This window comes from Chelonoidis abingdonii, chromosome 2, assembly GCF_003597395.2.
Source record: "Chelonoidis abingdonii isolate Lonesome George chromosome 2, CheloAbing_2.0, whole genome shotgun sequence".
In the NCBI taxonomy this organism is placed as follows: domain Eukaryota; kingdom Metazoa; phylum Chordata; order Testudines; family Testudinidae; genus Chelonoidis; species Chelonoidis abingdonii.
This window is the reverse complement of record NC_133770.1, coordinates 300,597,626-300,615,691: the sequence shown is the minus strand read 5'-3', so window position 1 is coordinate 300,615,691 and position 18,066 is coordinate 300,597,626. Positions and strand designations below refer to the sequence as shown.

Genomic DNA, 18,066 nt, shown 5'->3' with positions numbered 1-18,066 from the left:
CTGGCTCCTGTCTGCAGGGGGAGAGCCAGAACCTGCCAGGCTCCGAAGAGCTCAGCCTCAGCTGGTGCTGGCCTTGGGAGGGGGAGAGGATATTTGGTCCTGCTCCCTGGGGGATTTCAGGCTTCCAGGGGAGAGCTACAGCCCTGTTTGTGTAACAGAGAGACCCTGCAGCACTGTTTGGGGTGCGGTGGGAGCTGTGAGACAAGCAGCTGTGGCTAGGGTGGAATGCAGCACTTTATTTATCATGGTTAATCAATGCTCCTGGGGTCACGAGCTCCCAGGAAAGCACCAGACAGTCAATAAATAACCTGTAATGTCTGAACTCCTGCGGCTTGGGGAGAGTGTGAATACCTCCCCCAGGACTGGATTACAGAAAGATTATTAGAGGACAAATAAAATATTACAGCCGCCCCCAAGTCAGTCTCCCAGAGCAATGGAGCAGAGGATCTTTCTGCCCCAGGGCTCGGTCAGTCTCAGACAGCTGGTTTCCCCAGGCAGTGACCTTCAGAACTTGCTCCAGGGCAGTTGCTGTGCCAGGAACACACACAACCCAGCCCACAGGTTACTCCGGCATGAAAGCAGCTGGGTGAGGCTAAGTGATCTCTTGAGCAGCGCACTAGGAATTCCCACCGTCATTCCATGAGTGGTGCAGGCAGTAACTCGCTGCCTCCTTTGGACATCCAGAGCCAAGCGATGCCCAGGATGCGGACAGTTCTGCAGGGAGTTCCACTGATCATAGCACACGGCCGGCAGCATCTGGGGTCCTGCTTCCTTCTCAGCTTGCAGAGGCGCCAGGCACCTGGAGATGGCAGGATGAGCACCAGGAGCCAGCGCTGAGTTCTGAGTGCAGAGTGGCTGCTGGTACAGGCCAGCCAGTGCTCACTTCCTCCTACCCGCCAGCCACCCCCTCTGCCAGAGGCCACTGCCTCCCGAGTGCTCCCCACTAGCTATGCGGTTCCAGGGCTGGCCGAGGAAGGAGTCAAGCAGGCCCAGAGGGATCCATACAGCAGGAGGAGGTGGGTCCCATCACACACTCTTGCAGAACAGCTTGTGGTGCCGGGTGACTGTGCACAGAGAGGTGCCCGCAGGGCCACACCAGGACTCGCCCACGCCTTGCTGGTCGCTCCTGTTCAGCTGCCGGCTGCAGAGTCGCAACTCGCGCACATCGGCAGAGACCCAGGCCCACGTGGTGCTGTCCAGTGGGCTGCGTACGCTGCAGCCTGCAGGAAGGAAATAGCCCGTTGTGCCAACGTAAAGAATCCAGGACCCAGGGACCCCATGGTCCCTTCCTGCCTGAGCTCTGGACGCGGGACCCTTCCCTGGACCCCTCGGTGACCTGGGGCTCCGAGCCCTTTGTACCCTCACCTGCCAGGCTGAGGTAGCGGAGCCCTTGGTTCCTCTCCCTCAGGGCTGACAGCAGCATCCGCAAGCCCACAACGGTGATCCCCAGGTTTGCCGACAAATCCAGCGAGACCAAAGCTGGACAAACCAGGAGGCACCTGGGGCCAAGAGGGAACAAGTGAGTCAAACAGCCCCCAGCCTCACTCTTCCCACCCACAATGCATTGCTGCACAACAGCCCCACCCACTCGTGGCCCCCATCACCAAGGGATAGGTCCCCAGCCGGAGGAGATCTGGGGGTCACTTTCAGGTAGGACCCAGCAGGGTGAAGGTCAGAGTTCAGGCTCCCAGTTCAGCTTCACATCACAACCCCGCCCAGTCAGTGGCACACCAATACCCCACAACCGCCTGCCCCCTAGCAAACCCCCAGGCCCAGAGACCAGCACTGCCCTTTACCTGGCCAGCTCCGCGACAGCCTCGTCGCTCAGGCGGTTCCCAGACACAGTCAGGTGGGTGAGAGCACATCCCTCCTGGAAGGGAACAGAGGGGAACTGAGCCCAAAGCCACAGCCCACCTGAACGGGACAGAGGCTAAACCCACCTTTCAAGCCAAGGCCTGGAGGCGCTGGATGCCTGAGATCCCCATGGCCCCAGAGGACCTGGGAGAAGCAGAATCAGGAGCACCAGATGTTCACGCTCCCGAGGAAGGACAGCATGGTCCTCCTGAGCCCCACAGAGAGACCTTGTACCTCTGCAGGATGGGGGCTGAGCCCCTGGCCAGAGCCATGTGTGGACCACGCGCAGTGCTCCTGCAATTCCTGGAGCCAGTAAAGGGTTACAGCAGGCTCCCCACCTCCCCCTGCACCCGGCCTGGGGCCCATTACCTGCGTCAGGTACCTGACCACCGGATCCACGAGAGGCTCCTCCAGCCGGGCAGCCACCGAGCCGATCTCCAGCCGGCTAAGGGTGGCACAGGGCAGGCTCCTGAGCAGCAGCTCCAGGCCGGTGGAGCCCAGGGCATTGTGGGACAAAGCGAGGGTCTTCAGGTGCACAGCTCCTGGGCCAGGGGGAAAGAGCGAGGTAACAGCGAGCCTGCAGCCTCCAGGCCTGGGGCAAGGGAGGGGAGTCGGGGAGCTCACCTGAGGCCCTGTCCGCAGCTGCGTAATGCAAAACTTACACACCGGACAGGCCAGGACTGGAAAGAACAGAGCAGGGAGTGGTGGTGCAGGACCGAGGGGCTCCGACAGAGGTGGAGGGGCCCAGGGCTGGGTAGCAGGGAGCTGTGGGGCAGAACTGGGGGCTGCTGGCAGAGCCGGGGGGGAGCCCAGGGCTTGGTAGCAGGGAGCTGTAGGGGAGGACTGGGGGGCTCTGGCAGGGGGCGGGGCCCAGGACAGGGTAGCAGAGATCTGGGGGATGCTGGCAGAGATGGGGGGGTGAATGGGGAGGATCAGCACTGTCTCCACGAGCAGAGCCATACTCACCCCTCCAGCTGAGAGCTGTTCGCCCTCCCCCCATACCCTCTGGGGCTAACGGGAGTCCCTAGCCTGGAGATGCCACTGCTATTGCACAGAGGAGGCCAGCAGTGGCCTCTGCCTATGGCCAGTGCCCTGCCACGGCTCAGGAGGCTACGTACCTTTCAGGCTGTTGGCCAGCAGGAGGCGGTGGTGCTGCAGGAAAGCCCCAGTGAAGCCACAGGCCTGCAGTCGGAGCGTGGTCAGGACGGGGCAGGCCTGAACCAGGCAGGCCAGGGCCTGGGAGCTGTTGTCTCCCAGGGGGTTCAGGCTGAGATCCAGCTCTTCCAGGCTCTGGCAGGATGGGGGAAGAGGGGTCAGTGTTGCTGGGTGGGGAGGGGTCACCCCCAACCTTCTGGGGTCTGCCCTGCACCACCCTGCTTGTGAGGGGCACAGGGGGAGAAGTGACAGTGGGAGCAGAGTCCCCCATGTGGGCCTCCTCCCCAAGTGACCCCCAGAGCCTCCCTGCCGGGGCCCGATGGGCAGACTTCCCAGAACCAGGAGAGATACAGTTTGCCCTTCGGTGCTGCGCTAGCAGAGCTCATGGGGGGCCCTTTGTGCCAACTCAGCTGGGACACGACAGCCCTAGCCTGGGGGAGCTCCAGGGAGGGCGGCTCGGGGGTTCCCAACCCCTGCTTGGGGCTCTAGGGCTCAGGCGCGAGGCCAGGGCCCCTTCCACTCCTGGGCTGGTGCATGCGCCCTCCCCCCGGCCCAGTCTTTGGGGAAGGGGGGGATGCTGGACATGGCCCCCGCCCTACCTGAAAGGCCGTCTGGGCGGGCAGCCCTGTCGCCAGCGTGTGGAGCCCCTCGGCCCCGAGCTGGTTGGCCGACAGGTCGAGGAGTGTCAGGCCAGGCATGGTGCCCAGCGTGGCCCGCAGCTCAGTGGCCAGGCCATCAGCCAGGCCGTTCCCAGCCAGCCGCAGCTGCCGGATGCAGGTCTGCAGCTTGAGGGCGCGCAGGAGCGGGGCGAGGTGGGGCTGGCGCAGCGCGAGGCCGCAGGCACTGAACCAGGGGCCCGACTCCTGCAGCTCCATGATCTTCAGCAGCAGCCGGTGCTCACCTGCAACGCAGAGACAGGGCAGGTCGCCTCAGGGCCACTGGGGCACCGGGGGCCCCGACCTGCTGCCGAGCGTCCCTGGACTCACAGCAGGCAGCCGGGGGAGAGAGCCCCCAGCGCCCACCAGGGCCGGCCACCACCGAGGGCGCCTCCCTTCCTGCCCTACCCCAGCGCCGCGCGGGGGTCAGATGTGACCAAGGGCCCCTTCCCTCCCCCCACCCCAGCGCCGCACAGGGGCTGGCCGCCACCGATGGCACCTCCCCTCAATCCCCCTTCCACAGCTGGGGCCGGAGGCCCAGAGACCGAGGGACTTGCCCAAGACCCCCCAGGGAGGTTGTTGCAGAGCAGTGCCCCAATCCCAGGCTGGTGCCCTGCCCACTCTACCCCCAGAATGTGATCCCACACGCAGGGGGCGTCCCGGGGCCCTACAAACCCCTGTGAGACCTGGATCCCTCTGTGTCCAATGGTTCTGCCACCCACCCAGAGCATGGTCAGCAAGGTCCCCGGGCAGCCTCTTACCCACGGCCAGGCTGAGACAGGCCTTCCTGTAGCGGTCAGCGAGCGGGGGCAGGTCCCAGGACTGCACCTCTGCTAACACCTGCAGGGGAGAGCAGAGCCCCATTGGCACAGGATGGGCACTGAATCCAGGGGTCCAGATCCCAAGTCCTCTGCACCAAGCAGCAGGGGCCCAGATGCCACAGTGATGGGCCCGATGACCCCTCGGCAGCCTGCGGGGGAGCTACGTGCGCTCGACCCAGGAGGTGCCAACGCTGGCTCGGACGCCCCCCCACTCACCTCCTCATTGCTCTGCAGCACGTCCACAATGAGATCCTGGGGTGCCAGCAGCGCCCCCTCCTTCTTGAGGGTGAGCCGTGGCAGCAGGCCACACGTCTGGTAATGGCGCTGGGCCGCCTGCTCCGCCAGCCACGCCACCGGGTGGCTCTCGCCGCTGCTGCAAGGGAAGGGAGGGGGCTGAGGCAGAGCGCCCCCTACAGGCCATCGGGCACCTCAGAGGAACCAGGCCCCCCAGGGACCCCCCTGCCCCCTCCCTGAGGTGTGGCAGGCACAGGGCAGCCCCTCACCGGTGCCTGGACGGGGAATCACGTCCTACTCAGAGCGGTGTTATCCCGAGCACCTGACCTCCTTGGCCAACCCCTTGCCCCAGGGGGATGGGCCCCAGCAGCTTCCTGGGAGCCAGACCCCTTGGAGGGTGCTGCTAATGCTGCTCCACACCCAGCCCGGATAGGGTAAGACTCCACCTACCTGCCCCCTGTCCCGGGGGCTGGGGTGGGGGTCCAGGGGCACTGGGCCACCCCGAGAGGAAGGAGACGAGCTGGCTCTCACCTGTGGGGCACAGGGATCAGGAAGACGTTGTCCTGGACCTGGACCCGCACTCGAATGGGGGGCGGCCGAGCAGGGGCTGCAGACAGCGAAGGGAGCTGGTGACAGGAGAGTGGAGTCAGGCACACAGGACACACCAAGGGTACCCCACCCCTCTCCACTGTGAGTCAGACCCCCCAGGCACCTCACCTGCGGGGACTCCCCACTGCCTCTCAGGCCATTGGCTCGGCTGCTGTCAGTGGGCCTCGGGCTGGCGGCTGTCTCTGGGGCCCCCAGGGTGCAGCCTCCGCGGGACCGGCCCAGCACTGTTCTGTCCACAATCTGGGTGAGGCGGCTCTGCCGGGCCCTCCTCCTCGGGGGGGACACTGGGTGGGGGGCTCCGCCATCACTCTCGGGCCCTGTGGTGTCTGCAGAGTCCGAGCCTGACTCCTTCTGGGCCCGGCGGCCCCTCTTGCGGGGCTCATGGCTCGCTCCCAGGTCGTCCTCCAGCCAGTCGTCCCCCACGTACTCGTCTGCTGGGATCAGGGCTGGCCTGGCTGGGGCCTCGGACAGCACCGGCTCTGTGCCCAGGTAGGACTGGGCACTGCCCACGCTACGGATGGCTGCTTCATATTCTGCCTGGCCCCCACCGTGGGTGGGCAGCTCAGGCTCCTCCTGCACCAGGAACCCTGGCGTCCGGCAATCCTCTCCCAGCATCCTCTGGCCCAGGAGACGCTGCCTCTTCTTGACAGGGCGGAGCGGGGTCATGCAGTCCTCCTGCTCGGCCCTGCGCTCTGACCCCTTCCCACCATGCTGGCAGGGCGCAGGGGGCTTCTTGGAGGGGCCCCCACTCTGGGGCTGTGTGGCCAGAGCAGAGGGGCGCAGGGTTAGAGGCTCCGAGAGCTCAGCATCAAACAGCTGGCTGGGCAGAGTGTCCCGGGGGGGCGGGGCTGCTTCAGGTGCTGTGGGGGAGACAAGAGACCCTGTGAGCTGGGCCCAGGGCCCCCAATTCTAGGGCCAAACACTGTGAGAGCAAAGGGCTGCGGCGCGCAGCAGGGAGACGGGAGAGGCAGCCCCTGGTACCAGGCTAGACACGCTCCCCGGGGTGACAGGGGCCAGGGACTCCAGCCCCCCCCGCCAGCAGGTCTGGCAGCTGCGCTGAGGGCTCAGCAGAGAAGCCAGGGGCACTGAGTGAAAACGAAAGAGCAAGCTGGGGCCGGGGCCCACCCAATGCTGCCCCCTCGGAGACACCCCTCAGCTTCCCTCCCGCCCAGCCTGGCCTCACCTCGCCCTGCCACGGCCTCCTTGAGCAGCCACTCCATGGCTCGGCAGCGCTGGCGCGTCTCCTGGTCCAGGTCCTTGCCGTACATCCTCACCCACTCCTGGAGGGTTTCCAGCGGGCTCAGGCCCTGTGGGGGCGAGACACAGGCCCATGGGCACTACTGCAGGCAGGGCCTCAGGGTGACGCTGCTGCCAGCCTGGCCCCAGGAGCCGGGGCACTGCCCCCCCCCACCCTACAGCCATGCAGGGTGTGCCCAGCGCCAGCCCCTGCCCTCACCTTGGCGTTCCTCAGCACTGCCGACGCACCCCTCTGGAGCAGCAGCTCTGCCACCTCGAAGTGGCCACAGTTGAGGGCGTCGTGCAGGGGGGTGATCCCCTCGCAGCCCAGCCCCCCAGGGTCATCGATGGAGGCGCCACGCTCCAGCAGCAGCCGGACAATCTCTGGGCACAGGAGCCAGCAGTTAGTGCCAGGCAGCGGTGACACAGCCCCTCTGGCTCCCTGCCAAAGACTTCCCCACCCCCACCCACTGCCCCCCCTCACTCACCCAGGTGCCCATGGTTGCAGGCCTCATGCAGGGGCGTCCAGCCGCAGTAATCCCGTGGGTTCAGGGGGTGACCCTGACACCAGGAAGGAAGAGACATGAACAGGAATGGGGGTTATGTTGAGGCCAGGAGGCCGGATGGAGAGAGGTGTGAACCCCCCTTCTCCCCAGCGCACCTGCCCATCCCCCGGGACCACATGCCAACCCCAGTGCTTCCATCGCCAGTGGGATCCCTTCAGCCTCTGCTAAAACGCGCCCACTGCTGGGGGGGAGTGTGGGGGGCTGCTCTGAAGGGGCTCTGCAGTGCGTCAGCTCCTCAGGGCTGCCCAGCCACCGGCACCGCCTCAGGGGACACGGGGTGACAGGGAAGGGGCCCGCTGGGGCTCGGTGCCTGCGAGCCGGGGACTGTCTCTTACCTGCTCCAGGAAGATCTGGACCCGGCGCAGGTTCCCGTCGATGCAGGCTCGGTGCAGCGGGGTCTCGCCTCGGTCGTTCCGCCGGTTCCACTGAGGGGCATGGGAGGAGGGGGGAAAAGCACCGGGATCAGAATTGCCATGGGGGATCTGGGATCAGAGCCTGCGCCGCCACGCGCCCCCTGCCCAGGATCCAGCCCTCGCCCGGATTGAGCTCTGCAGGGTCTCAGCCCGGCTCCCAATTACGGAGCAGCAGCGATGGTCCCCCAGGCCCCGGCCTCACCTTGGTGATCCTGCGCCGGCCGGGCACGCTCTTGTTGTAGCCGTCCAGGTCGTCTTCCTCCCCATCTGGAACACAGGCCCGGGTGATGAACCACAGCACTGGGTCGGGGGCTGACCCGGGGGGCAGGGGAAGCCAGCTACAATACAGCCCCCCCTCTTCCCCGCAGACACAGACCCCGCATGCCAGGCAAGGCACCTGGGGGGCTACAGCCCCACCCACCACATTCCTGCCCTGCTCACCTGCTAGGACTCGACTCCAGGGTCCCCGGGACCCCCCCGCCTGCTTGCTTCCTGCCCCTCCCCTCCCCGACCCACTTACCGCTCTCTGACAGCTCCAGGTCGCTCTCCTCCAGAGGCTCACTGTCCCCCAGCTCCTCCTCGTCGCTGTCCCTGGCTCCACTCCAGCCCTGCGAGCGGCACAGGCTCTGCAGCCTGGCCAGCGTGTTGGGGGCCTCGGGGCACCCCCATTTCTGCTGCACAGGGTGAAGGTGCTGCAGGATTTGCCGCTGGGGGACGAAGGGAGATGGGCTGATCACCCTACCCCAGAAGGGGGCCGGGGAGGAGGCAGGAGCCTTGGCTGGGGGTGGGAAACTCCCAGGCCCCCCAGCCCTATCCCAGTCCAACAGGCAGGGGGGACGCTGGTTATGTGGGACTCCCCACGAGTCCAGTCCCAGCTGCACTGGTTGCATTTCAGCTCAGACTCCCACGTCCTCCCCTCCAGCCCCCCCAGGGCTTCTGCAATGCTGAGTCCAGCTGGGCACAGCCTGGGCTCCCGGGCGAAGGAAGGGGGGCTAAATGGAGTCTTTCTGGGTACGAGCCAGCGAGGAGTGGGGGCAGCCAGGAGGGGCTGCATGTTGGGGGGGGCGGGTCAGAAGGGGGCTGGAAAGTGACGCATTCAGCAGCAGGCCCCAGCAGCGAGGTCTAGTAGTTAGGGCAGGGGACTGGGAGGCAGGACTCCTGGGTTCCATGCCCAGCTCAGTCCCAGGCTTGCGGGACCTTGAGAGGGGCGCTGCCAGCTGCCCAACCTGAAGGTGGCACTGCAGGTGAGCACTGGAGTCCGCACTGGGGAGCGGTTTAGGATCCTCCCCCCTTCACCTGCAGCCTGGGCTCCCCGGCCTGGTCCGCACACTGCAGCGCGCTCCGGAAGCAGGGCTCCAGCGCCTCGTAGTCTTCGCCGGCCTCCTCCCTGGCCAGGGCGATGTTCAGCCAGGTCTTCCCCTCCTGGGGCGCAGAGACAACGGGTCAGGGGCTGGGCTCGGCCCGCCGGCCACCAGCCCAGCCCCTCTGCCCGCTGGGGGGCACATGGATAACCAGGGCCATTGCCAGCAGGGGCAGGTAAAGCCCTTCGCCATCCTGGCCCTTCTGCCTGCCCCGCTCCCGAGACGTGGGGCCCTAGCCAGGCCTCGCCTGCTAGCTGAGCTTCCCCCACCCCCAGCAACGGGTGACCAGGCCTCCCCCTGGGCAGGAAGGGGGCTCTGTCTCCATGGGCCGAGGGTGACACCCACCGGGCAAGCCCAGCAGAGCCAGGGGCTCTGGGCACAGGCCAGACTGCCCCCTCACCTCCAGCGGGTTCCCATGCCGCAACGCCAGCTCTGCCTGGTAGTGCTGCACGGCCCGGCCATGCTCCTTCAGGTCCCCGTAGGTGGCAGCCAGGGAGACGTGGATCACAGCCAGCTCCTGCTCAGGCCTCCGCAGGCTCTCGGCGTAACGCAGCTGCCCAGAGAGACACGGTCTATAGCCCACTGGGCCCCGGGCTCGCTCCCCCGCCCCGCCCCGGCCAGCCCACTCCATCCCGCCCTGCCCTGTCCACCCCATCCAGCCGGGCCTGCCCTGGCCAGCCTGCCCAGCGCTTGCTCCCCTGGCCAGCCCATCCCACCCCACTTGGCCCGCCCCACCCAGCCTGGGGCTCTCTCCCCCACCACGCACTGGCCAGCCTGTCCTGCCATGTGCTCGCTCCCCCACCCTGGCCCACACATCCAGCCCAGCCCAGCCCGCTTGGGGCAGCCCACCCCGGGCTCACTCCCCCACCCTGTGCATGAATCTAGAGTGGCTGGTGGGGCGCCTCTGCAGACCAGCACCCCAAAAGTGGCTAGGAAGAAGGAGGAGCCTCCAGTGCAGACCAGCCCCTTACCCAGGCACAGTGCCCGCCAGCACAGGGTGCACAGCCCAGGGGCAAGCTTGTCCTGCCCCCTGCGCGAGGGCATGGGCAGCCCCGACCCACCTGCCTTTGGTAGGACTCCACAGCCCGGCGATAGTCCCCGTGCTTGGAGAACAGGTCCCCCAGCTGCTCGCACAGGCCCAGGGCTGCCTGCGGGTCGCCAGGTGCCTTCTCCTCCAGGGCCTCCTGCAGACGGCTCACCTTCAGGGCTGAGAGGCCAGCGGCATGAGATGCATGTGCCGGGGCTCGGGACCAGGCCTGGGCAGGCATCCCAGCAGCTCTCGCTCCCTAGGGGCTCAGGGCTCGCAGGGGATCCGCAGGCGAAGGTGGGCAGCCCGGGGGCCAATGTGCTCCTCACCCAACCCAGCCCACAGGCCGATGGGACACCAGCCGTCCTGTGGCCCCCTGCTGAGCTTCCCTTCCCCCACGTGGGCTGGCTCTGGATTCAGTCACAGAAAGCAGGTGCCTTGTCATGACACTGGGGGGGCCACATCAGGGATTTACTAGGAGCCCTGGAGGCCACCCCCTAGTAGGAACAGCCTGTGCCAGCCCCGAACCTGGACATGTCTGCGGGGAGTGGGACGGGCTGGTGCTCAGGGGACAGGGAAATGGAAGGGAGGGGGCTGGGTCGGGTGCCGACCGCCAGGTGACCCAGCCGAGAATCTCCCCTGGGGCCAAGTCCCCGAGCTCCCAGCCCTAGTCAGTCTCACAGTCTGGGGAGCAGACACCCTGGCCAGCTGCAAAGGAAACTGGATCCCCCACTCAATCCCGGCAGCCCAGCCCTGAGCTCCATGTTTCAGGGAGCTCGCGGCTCCGGCGCCCTCACCATACTGCAGGCTCCTGCGGATGCTCTCGCGCTGCTGGGGCTGCTGTGAGCCCAGCACGTAGGCCTTTTTCAGCGAGCGCCGGGCGGCCACGAAGTCTCCCAGGCTGAGGAGCACCTGCAAGGCACCGGGCACCAGGCTCAGAGAGGGGAGGGGGCAGATGAGCCCCCAGGAGGTACCATTGCTCACTGCTGCCCCAGGAGAAAGTTCACCCCCTGCTGGTGTGTGTGGAGGGGGGGAGCTGCCCCTTTGCCCACAGAGCATGACCAGCTGCTGGGAGGCAGACGGGATGAGGAAGGGGGTCCCCACGTGCACTCACCTGGGCGATGCTGGCACAGCACTCGCTCTCCAGGCACTTCTCCTTCATGGTGTGGGCACAGTCCCGCGCCCGCTCCAGGCAGCGCATGGCCTTGGAGTGCTGCCCCTCCCGCAGGTGGATGTTCCCCAGGTTGAAGTAGGCCCTGTACACGTCTTCGTAGAGGCGAGTCTGCCTGGAGAGGGGATGGGGTCACGGCTAGCGACGACTTGGGGTCACGCCCCCCTGCCCATCCACACCCCCTGCTCAGGAAATCCCTGACCCCGCCCGCAACACCCCTTAGCCACAGCAACCAGGGGCTCCCCCGCACCCAACAGCCACACGCAGCCACGGGGGTGGGCCAGGGCTCTGGGCTGGATCCTGGGGAAACGCGCTGCGCCGCTCCCAGCACGCCCCGGGAAAGGGGCCTTCGGCGGCCCTGCAGAGGGAGGGGGCAGGGCCTTACTCCGAGATGAAGATGCTCTTCTTGATGTAGCAGCTGCACTTGGCCTGGTCCTTCATGCTGTCGTAGACCAAGCCCAGGTTGAGATAAAGCCGGGCCCTCATCTCGCTCAGCTCCCGCTGCGGCACCGTCCCTGGGACACCCAGAGCCAGCCCGTTACCCAGCCGGCTCCGGGCGCCCCCCTCCTCACCCACCCGGACCTGCCAGGCGGGAGCTCCGGGGCCTGGCACGGGTGGCACAAAGAGCCAGGCGGAGTGCCAGGAAGCATCGCCCTCTGCCTGACTGGATCCACTGGGGGAATCATCTCCCAAGGGAAGGGTGGGAGCGCTGGGACAGTCCTGCCTGACCCCCGGCACGGAACTAAGAGGTCAGAACTGCAACTGGAGGGCCCCAAAGTGCCCCTGTATATCCCACAATCCCTCGTTGTGCAGCTGGTGCCATGGGCCTGGCCTGCAGATTCCAGCAGGAGCCCTGCAAATTAGCACAAGGAGAGTGGCAGGCCGGACGAAAGCCTGAGGCTCTGTCTGTGGGTCAGGGAGGAGATGGATCTCAGGGACCGGGCAGATCCCAGCTCTGGTGTGGGGACAATGGGTGAAATGCGGTACTGGTATCGCCCAGCCAGGCTGTCACGGGGGCACCTGACTGGCATTTCCTCCCGGGGCCGCTCCATGTCACCAGCTGGCAGCCCTTCCCCACCCTGCTGCTCTGGCTCTGTGCCCTGCGGCTTCCAGCCCCACGTGCCCACCAGTTCCTCACCTTCCAGCTTCTCCTCCAGGATGGCCAGGCTCTTCATGAAGGCCTGCTCAGCCTCCCGCAGCGCCTCGCCCGCCTGGCCGCTCTCAGCCACAAACATGTAGGTGCGGCCTATGGTGGCCCAGGCCCTCTGCTGCTCGGTGTGGTCGGAGAGGGTGCGGGCCAGCTCCAGGTGCTGGTGCTGGTGCTGAGGGGGCAGGACTGTGAGTGGATAGCAGGGGACAACCGACGGCATGAGACCCCCAAGCCCTGGGGATCCAAGTTGGCTCTGAACTGGGCCCTCTGGGGCTGACAGCTCAGGGGTTACCGCCACGTGCCCCAGTGTTCCCCTTCAAACCTCTGCAGCTATTCTCCCCCCTGCACCCCTCCCCACCCCCACACTGCAGTCTTCAGGGGGGCCGAACTCCAGGTAGTCAGCTTCCACCCCCATTCCCTGGAGAGTCCCAACCCTCACAGCCCATCAGCCCCCCACCCTCCTACCTTCAGCGCAGCTTCGTAGTTCTCCAGCTCAGCCAGGCGTTCCCCGATCTTCCGGTGGGCCACGGCACAGCCAAGAACATCCTCCACGCTCTCCAGGAGCCGGAGCTCCTGCCGGTGCTCCTCCAGTGCTTCCCGGTAGCGCCCTGCCGGGAGCAGAGGGAGGAGGCGGCGTGAGGCGGAAGCAAGAACCTGTTTCGTTACCCACAGTGTAGTAAGTGAAGGCCCTGATAAAGGCCCGGTATGAGGCCTGAGGCCTGAGCTAAAGTAATGGTCAAGACTTTGCTAACATAAAGCAAAGTGAAGCTGTGAGCCAGAGGCAGGCCCTGCTCACAGAAGCTGGCTAGGAAAGGGCTGATGCTGCAAGAAGATACGTACCTAAAAGGTACTGAACACTAGAGATCAGAACATTCACATACTTCTACCCTCCACACAGATAACAAGGAACAGGCTGACCCATCCCTATGACAGGGGCAAAGGGTAATATGGTGGATAGAGTTGTTTTGATCTAACCAAGTTGTACAAGGTGAGAGGCGGCACCTTGCTATGTAGAGGGGTTGTACCTTGCTGCGTAGAGGGGTTGCACCTCATACGTCAGGAGTGATGTGTAACTTGTTTGTACCTGTGTATAAGAATGTATCCCTGGGGCGATGTCTTTGTCCGGCCGAGGGGGCAGCCACCACTGACTGAGCCGAGTCCATGCAAGAAGGCACTTTCTCGTAGTATGCCCGGTAGACTAAGTAATCTACAGGGAACTGCAATTGTGTCCATACGGAATAAACCTGACCGACGTGCCTTCGTTTACTAGACTCTGTGGTCATTGGGGTTTCTCTTCGGGTCTGCTGTGTCAGCTGTCTGCGCAGAGCTGGGGCAGCACACAGAGGGAACACACGCACGCAGCCGAGTGATACCAACAAGGAGAGAGCAGAGCACCACACCGGTGACATCTGACAACACCTCTGACAACACACAGCACTAACCAGAGGCAATCTAAGCTCAGCCCCGGATCAGATCCCAGGCTTGCATGCTCCGATATGAAGTGTACTCAGCACTGGGGACGTGAGAGCAGATGACCTTCGGCACCTCTGATTTTCTAGCTATGGGAAATGCAGCAGGTCTAACACACATGGACGACAGGGAAGTGTTAGACACAGTGCCACATGAGAAATTAGCTTAATTAGAGAAGACAGGACTCAGCCCAAGGACTGGACGGTGGGAGGGAACTGGCTACAGGGGAAAACGCAACGGGCTGTGCTGAAAGGTGAATCATTAGACTGCAGGGAGGCTCCAAGCAAAGCTCCTCCAGGATCAGGCTTGGGCCCAATTTTAGTCTGTGTTTTTATTAACAACGTGGTACAAAAAGCAGGAGCGGGCGAATGGAACTGGCTGATGATACGAAGTCGGGAGGGATGGTCAGTCCAGAGGGGGTTCGGAACATTAGACAGGAAGATCTGGATGGTCTTGAAGATGGGAGTAAAAGAAACGGGATGAAATTCAGCCGTACAAAGGACACGGTCATGGACTTAGGGGCTAATTGTAAGAATTTCTGCTCCAAGCTGGGGGCTTGTCAACCGGAGGTGACAGAAGAGCAGGGAGACCTGGGCACGTGGGTCGGTCACAGGAAGACTAGGAGTCACCAATATGAGGCAGCCTGAACAGGCAAATGCAACCCTAGGCCGTGTCAGGCAAGGTCTCTCTGGTAGAGAGAGGGGCGTTCGTGCCACTGGACAAGGCACTGGGGAGTGTGGATCTGGAATACTGAGTACAATGTCATGGCCACGAAAGGTGAATTCAAAAGACCAGGGGCAGAGAAGAGCAACTCGGCTCATCAGCGTAACGCAGGGCCTGGCTCAGGAGAGGCGACTGGAGGAGCCTTGCTTGGTTAGCGTAGCAGAAAGAAGGCTGCAAGGGGATCTCCTTGCTCTCTGGCAATGCACTGGGCAGATAAACCCCAGGGAGGAGGAACAGCTAGGGAAGCTAAAGGACAATGCTGGCCCGAGAACAAATGGCCATGAATAATTCAGGCTGGCATCGAGGGGGAAGGAGATTCTTGGCAGCTCTGGGGACCCTTCCAGTTTCTATCTTATGCTCCTAATGCTCATGCTTCAGGGTCTCCGATGGTCATCTGCAGGGGTCAGAAAGGGATTTTTATCCACCCCCAACATATTCTGGGGTTTTTTTGGGGCTCCCCCTCTTCATAGATTCCAAGGGCAGAAGGGATCAGTGGACCATACAGGCTGAGCTCCTGTGTAACGCAGGCCAGAGCCCTGTACCCAAGTCATTCCCAGAGCAGAGCTGTTAGAAACATAGCCCGTCTGGATTTAAAAAGCAATGGAGAATCCACCACAACCCTGGGTAAACTGTTCCAGTGGTTAATGACCCTCACTGTCAAAAACATGTACCTTATTTCCAGTGTGAATGTGTCTCACTTCAAATCCCAGCCACTGGATCCCGTTAGACCTTCCTCTGCTATGCTGAAGAGCCTGTTATTCAGCACGTGCTCCCCATGAAGGTACTTATCGACTGATCAAGTCACCCCTTCACCGTCGCATTAAGCCAACAAATAGAGCTCCTTGAGTTTCGCGCTACAAGGTTGGGCTGCCCGGCTCCGCTCACATGCTCTGGGTCTGACTGATCGCCACACGTGGGTCAGAAAGGGATTTCCCCCCACTGACATGGCAGGGACATGGGGGGGAGGGTTCACCTTCCTCTGCGGGGTGTGGGTCACTTGCCAGGATTATCTGGGCCATGGTGCTGCTCAGCCCCTCCTGTTCTCTGCCCACACCAGCCTGGCCTCCTATGGTACACTGGCCTTGTGTCGGTTGTTGGGGTCAGCGTGCAGGTGCTGGTGGCCAGATGAGCTAATCTACTTGTCCCTCCTGGCCTTACACTGACTCTCCGCTGGGCTCCAGCAATGCCGCATGCCTGGGCACGAAGCCTTCAGCACTTAGAATATTCCAGCAAATCCGAACGCTGCAGTGTCTCCTTAGCGCCACAGGTTCCCAGCAGCACCTCACGCCCGTCCTTCGCTCCCTCCGCTGGCTTCCCGGACAACAGAGTCCAGCTCAGCGTCTCAGCCCTGATCTTCGAGGCGCACCATGACCTGGGCCCAGCACATAAACGAGCCTAAAGCTCCCCAATGGAGGGCATGGTTGCCAACCCCGCTCCTCTGCACCACCAGCAGGGGGAAGTTCGGCTGGGTGGCAGACACAGCTTCCTTGGGGCTGGTCCCAGCCTCTGGACTTAACTCACCGGGAAGCAAGGGCCATCTCAGCCCCACTCCCAGGGCCAGGTCCCCTCCCCCGCCCAGCCTCCCGGAACATAACCAAAGCAGTGGGGCCAAAAACAGCCTAGGGAATTTCACAGTGACTAACTTTGGAATGATGGCCCTGAAAGGGCACAATCGCACATCCTGCTACAGGACCCCGTGGTCACCCCTCTGCCCACGCTGCACAGCACCACCCACCTTTCCGCTTCCTCCTGAAACAGCACGCACCGGCAGCACTAGACAGCGCATCAGACAGGCCAGCAACCTGCTTCAGTGTGAGTGGGGCTGACACCGATCCCAGCCCAAAGATCCATCTCATCTATGGCCCATGCACTGAGGGGGCAGGGAGTTGCACTTCCATTTCCCTCCAAGATAAGCAGGATCCCAAAACCTACATGGATGAAGGGCTCTCCAGGCCCCCTCTCCCACAAAGTCAGCCTCGGCCACCAGAGACAGACAGGAGCGAGCCAGCCACCAGGAGCAGGGCCCTGGGACCCACTCACCATGTCTAGCTAAGATCTCCCCAAGCTGGTTACAAATGGCAGCTTCCTCCTTCAGGCTCCCGCTCCTCTGGGCCTTGTCTTTCGCCTTCTGGAGCTCTGTGGGGTGGCAGGAGAAGAACCATCAGTGCCCAGGCACGCCCCTGCAGCCTGTGAGCACCGAATCCCTCTGGTGAGCAGTCATCGGCCCTCTAGCTAGCACCAAGGGAGCGCCCAGCACAGGGCAGCAAATCACCACGGACAGGTCTTCTTATAACCCCAGCATGTCATGTTTGGCATGTGTGCAGCATGTCCTGTCTGCGCACCCCCTGCAGGGGGGGGAAGCCCCATCACCCCCTGGGGCTGAGTCCCAGAAAAGGACGACAGGACATGCTCAGGGTAGCCCAGCCAGCTGGTGTCAGGGCCAGGAGCTGAGCTCAGGCCCTGTCAGTGCATCCTTCCTACTCAGAGCCCAGGGCCCCCAGGCTAGTCCCAGGGGGTGAACTCCCATCACCTCGCTCCTGGGCCCTGCCCTCCTGCATCAGTCCCTGCTACACCCCTCTGCCAGTCACAAGAATCCCAAACCCAGCAGGGCTCCCCCTGCCCCAGGAGACCACCCATCTCCACCCCTCCCCAAGCCTGTTCCACTCACTGCCCCAGCCAGGGTGACCAGACATCCAGATATTAGGGGCTCTCTCTTACACAGGCAACTATGGACCCCAATCCTAAATCCCACCCCCTAAAATACCGCCCGGATCCCCCTTGCCCCACTGCCCAGACCCCCAGCTCAGGAGCCCACCTTCAAATACCACCCTGACACCCTCCCCTATGCCACTCACCCCCCACCCACAGCCCCAATCCCCAGCCCAAATACTGACCCCACATTCTCTCCTGCCCCACATGCTGCCCCAGCCCCACACATCCCCACCCCCTCCTCCCCTCTCCCCCAGCTTCCTGGATTCTCTCCCGCGTGAGAGCAGCCCCGCCAACGCTCCGCCTTGCCCCGCAAAACATGCCCCCCATAGCTCTCGGATCCCCCCACCCCCCCTGCCCCACACACCCCCGCCTCCAATGCCCCGCCCCGCCCCCCACATCCCCCCGCCCCCTCCAATTCTCCCCAATCCCCCCCCCCCGCAAATACCCCGCCCTCCATCTCCCCACAGCGCCACCTCCCCCGCCCCTCATCCTCCGCCCTCCATCTCCTCCTCCCGCCCCCCAAGCCCTGAACCACACTTCCCCGCCCCCTCCAATCTCCCCCTCACATCCCTCGCCCCCGCACAGCCTCTCCGACACCACACAGTCCTCCGCCCCTCCAATCTCCCCCCCCACATCCCCGCCCCACACAGCCTTCCGACTACACCCACCCCCTCGCCCTCGCACCCATCACGTGCGGATCTTCCCGGCCCGCTCCTCCGCTTCATCCCCCCGCTTCGCCGCCAGCTCCAGTCCCGCCGCGCCGGGTTCGTACCGAGCCCGCCCCGCGCCGGTCCCATTGGGCGCCGATCCCCAGCGCTGTTCTCTCATTGGCTAGTAGGCACCGCCATCGCAGGAAACGGAGCCAATCGCAAACTGGGTACGCCAGCCCCGCCCTCTAAAAGGGAAAG

The 18,066-nt window shown here is 64.1% G+C and overlaps 1 protein-coding gene across 3 annotated transcripts in view; it reads right to left on the bottom strand.

Annotated features, from left to right (window-relative positions):
- TONSL (tonsoku like, DNA repair protein) overlaps positions 1-18,020 on the bottom strand; it is a 66,732-nt gene extending 48,712 nt beyond the window's left edge. Inside the window, exons 1-26 of one of the 3 annotated variants that reach the window (XR_012655406.1) lie at positions 17,931-18,020; positions 16,487-16,582; positions 12,719-12,861; positions 12,242-12,425; positions 11,489-11,618; positions 11,047-11,218; positions 10,730-10,844; positions 9,967-10,112; positions 9,306-9,458; positions 8,841-8,966; positions 8,065-8,251; positions 7,747-7,811; positions 7,467-7,556; positions 7,054-7,126; positions 6,786-6,949; positions 6,513-6,636; positions 5,438-6,189; positions 5,252-5,346; positions 4,703-4,859; positions 4,427-4,505; positions 3,609-3,910; positions 2,973-3,144; positions 2,224-2,396; positions 1,797-1,870; positions 1,366-1,499; positions 743-1,220 (exon numbers count right to left, since the gene is read on the bottom strand). Coding sequence is in view for 2 of the 3 variants with exons in the window: in XM_032781924.2 (XP_032637815.1) it covers positions 1,027-1,220; positions 1,366-1,499; positions 1,797-1,870; positions 2,224-2,396; positions 2,973-3,144; positions 3,609-3,910; positions 4,427-4,505; positions 4,703-4,859; positions 5,252-5,346; positions 5,438-6,189; positions 6,513-6,636; positions 6,786-6,949; positions 7,054-7,126; positions 7,467-7,556; positions 7,747-7,811; positions 8,065-8,251; positions 8,841-8,966; positions 9,306-9,458; positions 9,967-10,112; positions 10,730-10,844; positions 11,047-11,218; positions 11,489-11,618; positions 12,242-12,425; positions 12,719-12,861; positions 16,487-16,582; positions 17,931-17,955 (4,125 nt within the window). In the remaining variant the exon portion in view is untranslated. Of the gene's footprint in view, positions 1-219; positions 1,221-1,365; positions 1,500-1,796; positions 1,871-2,223; positions 2,397-2,972; positions 3,145-3,608; positions 3,911-4,426; positions 4,506-4,702; positions 4,860-5,251; positions 5,347-5,437; positions 6,190-6,512; positions 6,637-6,785; positions 6,950-7,053; positions 7,127-7,466; positions 7,557-7,746; positions 7,812-8,064; positions 8,252-8,840; positions 8,967-9,305; positions 9,459-9,966; positions 10,113-10,729; positions 10,845-11,046; positions 11,219-11,488; positions 11,619-12,241; positions 12,426-12,718; positions 12,862-16,486; positions 16,583-17,930 lie in introns of those variants that run through there. The other 2 variants (XM_032781924.2, XM_075063322.1) reach the window with 2 other exon arrangements.
- Between the last annotated feature and the right edge of the window lie 46 nt (positions 18,021-18,066).